General features: G+C 46.7%; 1 protein-coding gene across 1 annotated transcript in view; it reads right to left on the bottom strand.

The window, feature by feature from the left end:
• The window catches only part of herc2 (HECT and RLD domain containing E3 ubiquitin protein ligase 2), a gene marked incomplete in the record, with an annotated part of 175,944 nt that overhangs the window by 41,453 nt on the left and 120,943 nt on the right, over positions 1-13,548 (bottom strand). The window contains 7 exon segments of the mRNA XM_046299907.1: positions 185-419; positions 880-961; positions 2,948-3,059; positions 7,450-7,625; positions 8,528-8,619; positions 12,329-12,434; positions 13,311-13,501. Coding sequence (XP_046155863.1) covers positions 185-419; positions 880-961; positions 2,948-3,059; positions 7,450-7,625; positions 8,528-8,619; positions 12,329-12,434; positions 13,311-13,501 — 994 coding nt within the window.

Raw genomic sequence — 13,548 nt, 5'->3', positions numbered from 1 at the left:
CTCAGTGTAGTGTACACAGTAGAATGAAAGTCTCAGTGTAGTGTACACAGTAGAATGAAAGTCTCAGTGTAGTGTAGTGTGTGATGATTAGAGGACTTCGAGGTTAGAGGTCAAAAGAGGTCAAAAGTAGTGCACTATGTAGGGAATAGGGTGCCATTTGGGACACATAATATATATAACTTACATCCTGCTGAAGTGCCCCAGTTTCCCGTCGTCTCCCTCTCCCCAGGAGAACACCTTCCCATCTACGGTGAGGGCCATGGCGTGGCGTCCCCCAGAATGCACCGCAACCTTCTTCACTACGTAGTTACTGAGAGCAGTGATCTGGCGGGGGATAGGGATGGTACCGCTGGACAGACCCAGGCCCAGACGCCCGTTAGTGGCCTCCCCACACGAATAAACCTTCCCCTCGGCCGTCACTGGAACAACACAGGTAGGTCAGTCACACACACACACCTTCCCCTCGGCCGTCACTGGAACAACACAGGTAGGTCAGTCACACACACACACACACACACACACACACACACACACACACACACACACACACACACACACACACACACACACACACACACACACACACACACACACACACACACACACACACACACACACACACCTTCCCCTCGGCCGTCACTGGAACATTACAGGTAACACACATACACACACACACACATAGTTTCTGAAGGAACACCTTTCGCATTGTCCTCTCATACAGCAGGCATTGCCCTCTCATACAGCAGGCATTGCCCTCTCATACAGCTGTCCTCTCATTCAGCAGGCATTGCCCTCTCATACAGCAGGCATTGTCCTCTCATACAGCAGGCATTGCCCTCTCATGTCTTCCAACTGTTCTTTGTCTGCGTCTTTACTGACCGGCAAACAGACTCTTGGAGCCGCCGGCCACCTGCACCACGTTGAGAGCTGAGAGGGTTTCAGAGAAGGACGGGACCTTGATCTGAGTAGGAAGAGCAGCGACATGCAGAGAATTAGACAGCTGTTAACATTCAACTGCAGCATTTCCCATCTAGTTTATTGATGTTTTGTAAAAACTATTCTAAGAAACGCAAAACAGTTTTATTTTATTTTTTATTATTTTATTTTAACCTTTATTTAACTCGGCAAGTCAGTTAAGAATAAATTCTTATTTTCAATGACGGCCTGGGAACAGTGGGTTATTTCATTTATTTAAATTGACAGATTTCCTTCTAATGAACTGTAAATCTTTGAAATGGTTGCATTTACATTTTTGATCACTATATAAAACATTAACATAAATGGATGGGACAGGGATACAACTACCAAAAACATTCTTTGTCTCGGCCTACCTGCAGTCACCTGTGCGGTCTAGAAGGCCTCATAAATTACTGTTGTGTAAGTCAACATGTGTGTCAATAGCAGGGAACCTTCATATTAAAATCAACAGCTTGGCTCTAGATCACACGTCACATGGTTGGCCAGATATTATATCACTAGAATCTGAATGTTCCTTTTCAGAAGTCGTTTGCATTTCAGCGCATCTCATTTGTTTGTAAACATTTCTAATGTATTGAACTTTTTAAATTCCATCAAAATAAAGTGATTTTTTCTCTTCTCCGTCTTGTGGTGTCGGTGTCGAGACAACGCCTTCAATCCCAGGCCAAGCTTTAGTGTCCTACGCTTTCCACTGAGCCCATTTCAGCATGACCCGGGGTGTGTTTGACAGGTTACCACTGAGCCCATGACCCGGGGTGTGTTTGACAGGTTACCACTGAGCCCATGACCCGGGGTGTGTTTGACAGGTTACCACTGAGCCCATGACCCGGGGTGTGTTTGACAGGTTTCCACTGAGCCCATTTCAGCATGACCCGGGGTGTGTTTGACAGGTTACCACTGAGCCCATGACCCGGGGTGTGTTTGACAGGTTACCACTGAGCCCATGACCCGGGGTGTGTTTGACAGGTTACCGCTGAGCCCATGACCCGGGGTGTGTTTGACAGGTTACCACTGAGCCCATGACCCGGGGTGTGTTTGACAGGTTACCACTGAGCCCATGACCCGGGGTGTGTTTGACAGGTTTCCACTGAGCCCATTTCAGCATGACCCGGGGTGTGTTTGACAGGTTACCACTGAGCCCATGACCCGGGGTGTGTTTGACAGGTTACCACTGAGCCCATGACCCGGGTGTGTTTGACAGGCTGAGCCCATGACCCCAGGTTACCACTGAGCCCATGACCCGGGGTGTGTTTGACCCGGGGTGTGTTTGACAGGTTACCACTGAGCCCATGACCCGGGTGTGTGACAGGTTGAGCCCATGACCCGGGTGTGTTTGACAGGTTACCACTGAGCCCATGACCCGGGGTGTGTTTGGTTACCACTGAGCCCATGACCCGGGGTGTTTGTTTGACCCAGGTTACCACTGAGCCCATGACCCGGGGTGTGTTTGACAGATTACCACTGAGCCCATGACCCGGGGTGTGTTTGACAGGTTACCGCTGAGCCCATGACCCGGGGTGTGTTTGACAGGTTACCACTGAGCCCATGACCCGGGGTGTGTTTGACAGGTTACCACTGAGCCCATGACCCGGGGTGTGTTTGACAGATTACCACTGAGCCCATGACCCGGGGTGTGTTTGACAGGTTACCGCTGAGCCCATGACCCGGGGTGTGTTTGACAGGTTACCGCTGAGCCCATTTCAGCATGACCCGGGGTGTGTTTGACAGGTTATTACAAACATTTCCGCAGTCGTAACATTAACAGGACAAAACGACATGCAAGAGTATGAAGGAGTCACGAGTTTAAAATGAAAGCAATCAATCCACTGAGATTTAACTGTCAGTAACAAGTGGATTTTTGCATCCATCAAAAACACAGGAAATAGATGGCTGGAAAAGAGATCCTCAGATTTGGCGCCTTAAAGTTAAAAGGTGAACTTTAGGCGAATCAAAGCAGACCAGGCAGTACCTTGGACCCCCTCAGTCCTCCCAGCTGGTCTTTGTCATTGAGTCCCCAGACAAACACCTTGGTGCGGATGGTGGCAGTCGACTCCAGACCGGACAACTTCTTACGGGCCAAACTAGCAGAACAGAAAGAGAGGAATCAGATCTGTCAAAAGAACCCAGCGGAGATTTAAACATCTAAACAAAATGATCTCTGACTCAGAGGCCAAAGATGCTCTGAAGGAATCAGAGCATGAATCAAATAGAGCTGAAATACCAGCCAACTGTATTGGTGCAGATAAGGGTTTTAGTAATAATAAATAGAGAAAAGGCCCAGCATGAATATATAGGTAATAAACAGGGGAAAGGCCCAGCATGAATATAGAGGTAATAAACAGGGGAAAGGCCCAGCATGAATATAGAGGTAATAAACAGGGGAAAGGCCCAGCATGAATATAGAGGTAATAAACAGGGGAAAGGCCCAGCATGAATATATAGGTAATAAACAGGGGAAAGGTCCAGCATGAATATATAGGTAATAAACAGGGGAAAGGCCCAGCATGAATATATAGGTAATAAACAGGGGAAAGGCCCAGCATGAATAGAGGTAATAAACAGGGAAAGGCCCAGCATGAATATATAGGTAATAAACAGGGGAAAGGCCCAGCATGAATATATAGGTAATAAACAGGGAAAGGCCCAGCATGAATATATAGGTAATAAACAGGGGAAAGGCCCAGCATGAATATAGAGGTAATAAACAGGGGAAAGGCCCAGCATGAATATAGAGGTAATAAACACGGAAAGGTCCAGACCCAGCATGAATATAGAGGTAATAAACAGGGAAAGGTCCAGGCCCAGCATGAATATAGAGGTAATAAACAGGGAAAGGTCCAGGCCCAGCATGAATATAGAGGTAATAAACAGGGAAAGGTCCAGGCCCAGCATGAATATAGAGGTAATAAACAGGGAAAGGTCCAGGCCCAGCATGAATCGAGGGGAACCTTTGATGAGGACTGTGACAGTCATTAATTTTTTGATGACGGTAATTGGCCAGCCAAATGACCGCAATAACCGTTCGAAATGCACAACAATTATAATACATTGATCCAAGTTGAGTTGAATCAACAAATCACAACACATAGCTACACTTCCCGGCTCTGCTCCTCACAATGGCCGGCAGTCCACCCATTATGACATCATTGACTTGAATGGGGACCACCCATTATGACATCATTGACTTGAATGGGGACCACCCATTATGACATCATTGACTTGAATGGGGACCACCCATTATGACATCATTGACTTGAATGGGGACCACCCATTATAATGGGGACGCCGGTTGTACTAATTCTATTTCTATGGCAGCACTTGAAGCGGAGGAGAGGAAAACATTTGCATGGGATGTTTTTCAGCGGCAGGATTGGGAGACTAGTCAGGATCGAGGCAAAGTACAGAGATCCTTGATGAAAACCTGCTCCAGAGCACTCAGACCTCAGACTGAGGCGAAGGTTCACCTTTACAACGACCCTGAGCACACACCCAATTTTTTTTAAACTGTTTTTGCTTTGTCATTATGGGTTAGTGTGTGTAGAATGATAAGGGAATAAAACAATTTAATACATGTTAGAATGAGGCTGTAACGTAACAAAGTGTGGAAAAGGTCAAAGTGTGAATACTTTTCCGAAGGCGCTGTAAGGCCTATCTGATGCGTAGCGTTTCCACAATCCCACAGCGAGGGAGTGTTGTTTTTTAATCGCCAGTTCATAGACCTTCTCACCTATAGACTACTTTTCCCTAGACAATAGATTTCTGCCCCTCATCACGGAGTTACCAAGCTATAGTCATTCCGGATCATTCCTCCCCTCTTACTATGGAACTACTTCTACCAAATACACAGCCTAATTATCCCCCTGGGTGGCGTAACGCACTAGTGCGATCAGAAGAAACCCTTGTTGCTTTCATATCATCTGAAATTGAGCTGCTGTTTCTCGAGGTAAATCCAACCCCTGGAATGTCTCAGTATGGGAATCACTGAAGGCTTATTTAAAAAAGGGGCCAAATTATTTCGCCCAAGATGAAGGGAGTGCGATGTTCATTGCAGAGGGGGACTTCTGGGAATCCATTCTGGGATTTGAATATAGCGTTATTCACACTCCTCAGATTTACTAAAACAACGTTTCACTCTTCAGATGGTGTTTGATCTTTAACCTCAACAAGCTGAAAATCTAAATAGTAAATCTCGACAAATATACACTTGGAAATCAGCTGCCACCTGACTCCACACCTTAGAGAAGGTAGATGTTCCTACAGTTGAACCTGAGACAGCTGCCACCTGACTCCACACCTTAGAGAAGGTAGATGTTCCTACAGTTGAACCTGAGACAGCTGCCACCTGACTCCACACCTTAGAGAAGGTAGATGTTCCTACAGTTGAACCTGAGACAGCTGCCACCTGACTCCACACCTTAGAGAAGGCAGATGTTCCTACAGTTGAACCTGAGACAGCTGCCACCTGACTCCACACCTTAGAGAAGGTAGATGTTCCTACAGTTGAACCTGAGACAGCTGCCACCTGACTCCACACCTTAGAGAAGGTAGATGTTCCTACAGTTGAACCTGAGACAGCTGCCACCTGACTCCACACCTTAGAGAAGGTAGATGTTCCTACAGTTGAACCTGAGACAGCTGCCACCTGACTCCACACCTTAGAGAAGGTAGATGTTCCTACAGTTGAACCTGAGACAGCTGCTGAACTAGACAAACAACTCTCTGTAGAAGAGATTGTGTTGCCAATTACATCTACGCAGTAAATACCCTGGACCCAATGGATTTCGGAGCGAATTGCGTATGTTCTAGGGCGTATGGTGTAGGGCGTATGGTGTAGGGCGTATGGTGTAGGGCGTATGGGGTAGGGCGTATGGGGTAGGGCGTATGGGGTAGGGCGTATGGGGTAGGGCGTATGGTGTAGGGCGTATGGTGTAGGGCGTATGGTTTAGGGCGTATGGTTTAGGGCGTATGGTGTAGGGCGTATGGTGTAGGGCGTATGGGGTAGGGCGTATGGTGTAGGGCGTATGGTGTAGGGCGTATGGTGTAGGGCGTATGGTTTAGGGCGTATGGGGTAGGGCGTATGGTGTAGGGCGTATGGGGTAGGGCGTATGGGGTAGGGCGTATGGTGTAGGGCGTATGGGGTAGGGCGTATGGTGTAGGGCGTATGGTGTAGGGCGTATGGTTTAGGGCGTATGGTTTAGGGCGTATGGGGTAAAGCGTATGGGGTAGGGCGTATGGTTTAGGCGTATGGTTTAGGGCGTATGGGGTAGGGCGTATGGGGTAGGGCGTATGGGGTAGGGCGTATGGGGTAGGGCGTATGGGGTAGGGCGTATGGGGTAGGGCGTATGGGGTAGGGCGTATGGGGAGGGCGTATGGTGTAGGGCGTATGGTGTAGGGCGTATGGTGTAGGGCGTATGGGGTAGGGCGTATGGGGTAGGGCGTATGGGGTAGGGCGTATGGGGTAGGGCGTATGGGGTAGGGCGTATGGGGTAGGGCGTATGGGGTAGGGCGTATGGGGTAGGGCGTATGGGGTAGGGCGTATGGGGTAGGGCGTATGGGGTAGGGCGTATGGTTTAGGGCGTATGGGGTAGGGGCGTATGGTTTAGGGGCGTATGGGGTAGGGCGTATGGGGTAGGGGCGTATGGGGTAGTAGGGCGTATGGGGTAGGGCGTATGGGGGTAGGGCGTATGGGGTAGGGCGTATGGGGTAGGGCGTATGGGGGGTAGGGCGTATGGGGTAGGGGCGTATGGGGGGCGTATGGGGTAGGGCGTATGGGGTCAAGGCGTATGGGGTCAAGCGTATGGGGTCAGGGCGTATGGTTTAGGGCGTATAATGTAGGGCGTATAATAGGGCGTATGGGGTAGGGCGTATGGGATAGGGCGTATGGTGTAGGGCGTATGGGGTAGGGGCGTATGGGGTAGAAGCGTATGGGGTAGGGCGTATGGGGTAGGGCGTATGGGGTAGGGGCGTATGGGGTAGGGCGTATAGGGTAAGCGTATGGGGTAGGGGCGTATGGTGTAGGGGGCGTATGGTGTAGGGCGTATGGTGTAGGGCGTATGGGGTAGAAGCGTATGGGGTAGGGCGTATGGGGTAGGGCGTATGGGGTAGGGCGTATGGGGTAGGGCGTATGGGGTAGGGGGTATGGGGTAGGGCGTATGGGGTAGGGCGTATGGGGTAGGGCGTATGGTCTAGGGCGTATGGGGTAGGGCGTATGGGGTAGGGCGTATGGTGTAGGGCGTATGGTTTAGGGCGTATGGTCTAGGGCGTATGGTCTAGGGCGTATGGGGTAGGGCGTATGGTTTAGGGCGTATGGGGTAGGGCGTATGGGGTAGGGCGTATGGGGTAGGGCGTATGGGGTAGGGCGTATGGGGTAGGGCGTATGGGGTAGGGCGTATGGGGTAGGGCGTATGGGGTCAGGGTCTAGGGGTTGATTTAGGATAGTGGCACTACTTTAAAAACAGAATCATTCCTCACCTCCCAGTAGGCGTCTTCTCATCATCCTCTTCCTCGTTGTCTGAAGCCAGGAACGGCACGGTGGCCAGGTCCTCATCCTCTGCTCTGATCCGTCCCACGATGCCCAGGCCGTGGATCTTACAGTCGATACCAGAGCTGCGGCACTGCTTGATGGCTATCTCTATGTACCTGTGGTACTGGAAGAGAAAACACGGGGTTACACCGGTTAGGTGGCACTGAGGAATTACAGATTTCCTCTTTTGAAGCTGGACCGTTGGATTCACAATTACATTGTTTCCAAACGGTGGACTAAAACAGGCCGATATGTGGGGTTCTGATTGGGTACAGCAGCATAACTCATTTAGAAGTTCTACTCCTTAAGAATCAATGGCCCGTATGTTAAGTACATCAGTCCGTTCACGAAAATGGTTCCCTCCTACATGACAGTGAGTCACGTGCCTTGCTATATAGAGCAGGCAGACAGGCATCAAGACATTCAGTTACTGCTCAAATGAACGCTAGAATGGACAAAACCAGTGACCTAAGAGACTGAGCGTGGCTTGATCCTCAGTGCCAGGCATGTGGTCAGATACACAGGGCTTCAGGATGGATCCTCAGTGCCAGGCGTGTGGTGAGATACACAGGGCTTCAGGATGGATCCTCAGTGCCAGGCGTGTGGTGAGATACACAGGGCTTCAGGATGGATCCTCAGTGCCAGGCGTGTGGTGAGATACACAGGGCTTCAGGATGGATCCTCAGTGCCAGGCGTGTGGTGAGATACACAGGGCTTCAGGATGGATCCTCAGTGCCAGGCGTGTGGTGAGATACACAGCGCTTCAGGATGGGTCCTCAGTGCCAGGCGTGTGGTGAGATACACAGGGCTTCAGGATGGATCCTCAGTGCCAGGCGTGTGGTGAGATACACAGGGCTTCAGGATGGATCCTCAGTGCCAGGCGTGTGGTGAGATACACAGGGCTTCAGGATGGATCTTAGTGGTGTGAGGGTTCCAGTATCTCAGAAACGGCTGCCCTCCTGGGGTTCACACAAGACAATGTCTAGGGTTTTTGACATGAATGTATATAGATAATGTTTAAGTTACCTCATTGCAGTCGTTGAGCAGAGGAACAGTGGTGTCTGTGGGGTTGATGTTGATCGTCTTCAGCTCTACCAGGCTGTTCAGGGAACTGCCACCTAGACAGGGAAAACAGCAGCATGAGATTACTGCTCTGGAACAAACCAAGTCATTTAAATACTAGCATATTACTGCTCTGGAACAAACCAAGTCATTTAAATACTAGCATATTACTGCTCTGGAACAAACCAAGTCATTTAAATACTAGCATATTACTGCTCTGGAACAAACCAAGTCATTTAAATACTAGCATATTACTGCTCTGGTACAAACCAAGTCATTTAAATACTAGCATATTACTGCTCTGGTACAAACCAAGTCATTTAAATACTAGCATATTACTGCTCTGGAACAAACCAAGTCATTTAAATACTAGCATATTACTGCTCTGGAACAAACCAAGTCATTTAAATACTAGCATATTACTGCTCTGGAACAAACCAAGTCATTTAAATACTAGCATATTACTGCTCTGGTACAAACCAAGTCATTTAAATACTAGCATATTACTGCTCTGGTACAAACCAAGTCATTTAAATACTAGCATATTACTGCTCTGGAACAAACCAAGTCATTTAAATACTAGCATATTACTGCTCTGGAACAAACCAAGTCATTTAAATACTAGCATATTACTGCTCTGGAACAAACCAAGTCATTTAAATACTAGCATATTACTGCTCTGGAACAAACCAAGTCATTTAAATACTAGCATATTACTGCTCTGGAACAAACCAAGTCATTTAAATACTAGCAGATTACTGCTCTGGAACAAACCAAGTCATTTAAATACTAGCATATTACTGCTCTGGAACAAACCAAGTCATTTAAATACTAGCATATTACTGCTCTGGAACAAACCAAGTCATTTAAATACTAGCATATTACTGCTCTGGAACAAACCAAGTCATTTAAATACTAGCAGATTACTGCTCTGGAACAAACCAAGTCATTTAAATACTAGCATATTACTGCTCTGGAACAAACCAAGTCATTTAAATACTAGCATATTACTGCTCTGGTACAAACCAAGTCATTTAAATACTAGCATATTACTGCTCTGGTACAAACCAAGTCATTTAAATACTAGCATATTACTGCTCTGGTACAAACCAAGTCATTTAAATACTAGCATATTACTGCTCTGGAACAAACCAAGTCATTTAAATACTAGCATATTACTGCTCTGGTACAAACCAAGTCATTTAAATACTAGCATATTACTGCTCTGGAACAAACCAAGTCATTTAAATACTAGCATATTACTGCTCTGGAACAAACCAAGTCATTTAAATACTAGCATATTACTGCTCTGGAACAAACCAAGTCATTTAAATACTAGCATATTACTGCTCTGGAACAAACCAAGTCATTTAAATACTAGCATATTACTGCTCTGGAACAAACCAAGTCATTTAAATACTAGCATATTACTGCTCTGGAACAAACCAAGTCATTTAAATACTAGCATATTACTGCTCTGGAACAAACCAAGTCATTTAAATACTAGCATATTACTGCTCTGGTACAAACCAAGTCATTTAAATACTAGCATATTACTGCTCTGGAACAAACCAAGTCATTTAAATACTAGCATATTACTGCTCTGGTACAAACCAAGTCATTTAAATACTAGCATATTACTGCTCTGGAACAAACCAAGTCATTTAAATACTAGCATATTACTGCTCTGGTACAAACCAAGTCATTTAAATACTAGCATATTACTGCTCTGGTACAAACCAAGTCATTTAAATACTAGCATATTACTGCTCTGGAACAAACCAAGTCATTTAAATACTAGCATATTACTGCTCTGGTACAAACCAAGTCATTTAAATACTAGCATATTACTGCTCTGGTACAAACCAAGTCATTTAAATACTAGCATATTACTGCTCTGGAACAAACCAAGTCATTTAAATACTAGCATATTACTGCTCTGGAACAAACCAAGTCATTTAAATACTAGCATATTACTGCTCTGGAACAAACCAAGTCATTTTTAAATACTAGCATATTACTGCTCTGGTACAAACCAAGTCATTTAAATACTAGCATATTACTGCTCTGGAACAAACCAAGTCATTTAAATACTAGCATATTACTGCTCTGGAACAAACCAAGTCATTTAAATACTAGCATATTACTGCTCTGGTACAAACCAAGTCATTTAAATACTAGCATATTACTGCTCTGGAACAAACCAAGTCATTTAAATACTAGCATATTACTGCTCTGGAACAAACCAAGTCATTTAAATACTAGCATATTACTGCTCTGGTACAAACCAAGTCATTTAAATACTAGCATATTACTGCTCTGGAACAAACCAAGTCATTTAAATACTAGCATATTACTACTCTGGTACAAACCAAGTCATTTAAATACTAGCATATTACTGCTCTGGTACAAACCAAGTCATTTAAATACTAGCATATTACTGCTCTGGTACAAACCAAGTCATTTAAATACTAGCATATTACTGCTCTGGAACAAACCAAGTCATTTAAATACTAGCATATTACTGCTCTGGAACAAACCAAGTCATTTAAATACTAGCATATTACTGCTCTGGAACAAACCAAGTCATTTAAATACTAGCATATTACTGCTCTGGAACAAACCAAGTCATTTAAATACTAGCATATTACTGCTCTGGTACAAACCAAGTCATTTAAATACTAGCATATTACTGCTCTGGAACAAACCAAGTCATTTAAATACTAGCATATTACTGCTCTGGAACAAACCAAGTCATTTAAATACTAGCATATTACTGCTCTGGAACAAACCAAGTCATTTAAATACTAGCATATTACTGCTCTGGAACAAACCAAGTCATTTAAATACTAGCATATTACTGCTCTGGAACAAACCAAGTCATTTAAATACTAGCATATTACTGCTCTGGAACAAACCAAGTCATTTAAATACTAGCATATTACTGATCCGTCCATCAGTGTAGAAGCTATAAAGCATTATGTCCATCAGTCTAGAGGCTATAAAGCATTATGTCCATCAGTCTATAGTCTATAAAGCATTATGTCCATCAGTCTAGAGGCTATAAAGCATTATGTCCATCAGTCTATAAAGCATTATGTCCATCAGTCTAGAGTCTATAAAGCATTATGTCCATCAGTCTAGAGGCTATAAAGCATTATGTCCATCAGTCTAGAGGCTATAAAGCATTATGTCCATCAGTGTAGAGGTTATAAAGCATTATGTCCATCAGTCTAGAGGCTATAAAGCATTATGTCCATCAGTGTAGAGGTTATAAAGCATTATGTCCATCAGTCTAGAGGTTATAAAGCATTATGTCCATCAGTGTAGAGGCTATAAAGCATTATGTCCATCAGTCTATAAAGCATTATGTCCATCAGTCTAGAGGCTATAAAGCATTATGTCCATCAGTGTAGAGGCTATAAAGCATTATGTCCATCAGTCTAGAGGCTATAAAGCATTATGTCCATCAGTCTAGAGGCTATAAAGCATTATGTCCATCAGTCTAGAGGCTATAAAGCATTATGTCCATCAGTCTAGAGGCTATAAAGCATTATGTCACCATGGGATGTTTTCTTCTTCTCCTAGACAACAAGCCAGCGCCAACTTTATCGGCATGTCTATGCCAAACGCCAGCTATTACCGGCTAACGGAAACCCTGGTGTGTGTGTGTGTGTGTGTGTGTGTGTGTGTGTGTGTGTGTGTGTGTGTGTGTGTGTGTGTGTGTGTGTGTGTGTGTGTGTGTGTGTGTGTGTGTGTGTGTACCTGAGACCACCACCAGAGACGGCATATAGCTGCTGTCTGCAGGATCCACCGTCATCTTCAGCCTGTGGACCAGGACATCAGGTAACAGCTCCAGACGGATCCAGTGCTAAAGAGAGACAGGGAGAGAGAGAGAGAGGGAGAGAGAGACAGAGAGACAGAGAGAGACAGGGAGAGAGAGACAGAGAGACAGGGAGAGAGAGAGAGAGACAGGGAGAGAGAGAGACAGGGAGAGACAGAGACAGGGAGAGAGAGACAGAGAGACAGGGAGAGAGAGGGAGAGAGACAGGGAGAGAGAAACAGACAGACAGGGAGAGAGAGACAGAGAGACAGGGAGAGAGAGACAGAGAGACAGGGAGAGAGAGACAGAGAGACAGGGAGAGAGAGACAGAGAGACAGGGAGAGAGAGACAGAGAGACAGGGAGAGAGAGACAGAGAGGGAGAGAGACAGTCAGTAAAACAACCAATAAGAGACATGAACATCAACACACCCCGCCTCCGCCTCCGCCAACACACCCCGCCTCCGCCAACACACCCCGCCTCCGCCAACACACCCCGCCTCCGCCAACACACCCGCCTCCGCCAACACACCCGCCTCCGCCAACACACCCCGCCTCCGCCAACACACCCGCCTCCGCCAACACACCCCGCCTCCGCCAACACACCCCGCCTCCGCCAACACACCCCGCCTCCGCCAACACACCCGCCTCCGCCAACACACCCCGCCTCCGCCAACACACCCCGCCTCCGCCAACACACCCCGCCTCCGCCAACACACCCCGCCTCCGCCAACACACCCCGCCTCCGCCAACACACCCCGCCTCCGCCAACACACCCCGCCTCCGCCAACACACCCCGCCTCCGCCAACACACGCTGCATCTACCTGCAAGGCAGTACTCTAAAATACATAGGAAAACAGAAGCACTGTATCAGGTGTTTGGCTTGAGTGTGTGAATGTGTTTGAATACTGTCCCAACGCCTCACCTTTCCCTGTGACCCAGAGGACTGCCAGCAGAGCTCACTGCAGTCGATGAGGCGTGACGCCTGGTTGACAGAAGACGACACGTTGAGGCTTTTGACGGCTCTGGACCACTCATCTACCAGCATGCCCCTCTGGTTGCCGTGGTGACGCTTCAACTGCTTCCCTGAGCGCCCACAGAACGCTGGAGACTGGCCTGGAGGAGAACAGACAGATTAACACTACTGGTCTGGAGGAGAACAG

This window comes from Oncorhynchus gorbuscha, linkage group LG15 (assembly GCF_021184085.1).
Source record: "Oncorhynchus gorbuscha isolate QuinsamMale2020 ecotype Even-year linkage group LG15, OgorEven_v1.0, whole genome shotgun sequence".
NCBI classification, from domain to species: domain Eukaryota; kingdom Metazoa; phylum Chordata; class Actinopteri; order Salmoniformes; family Salmonidae; genus Oncorhynchus; species Oncorhynchus gorbuscha.
The sequence above is the reverse complement of the archived record's forward strand: the minus strand, read 5'-3'. Positions and strand labels throughout refer to the sequence as shown.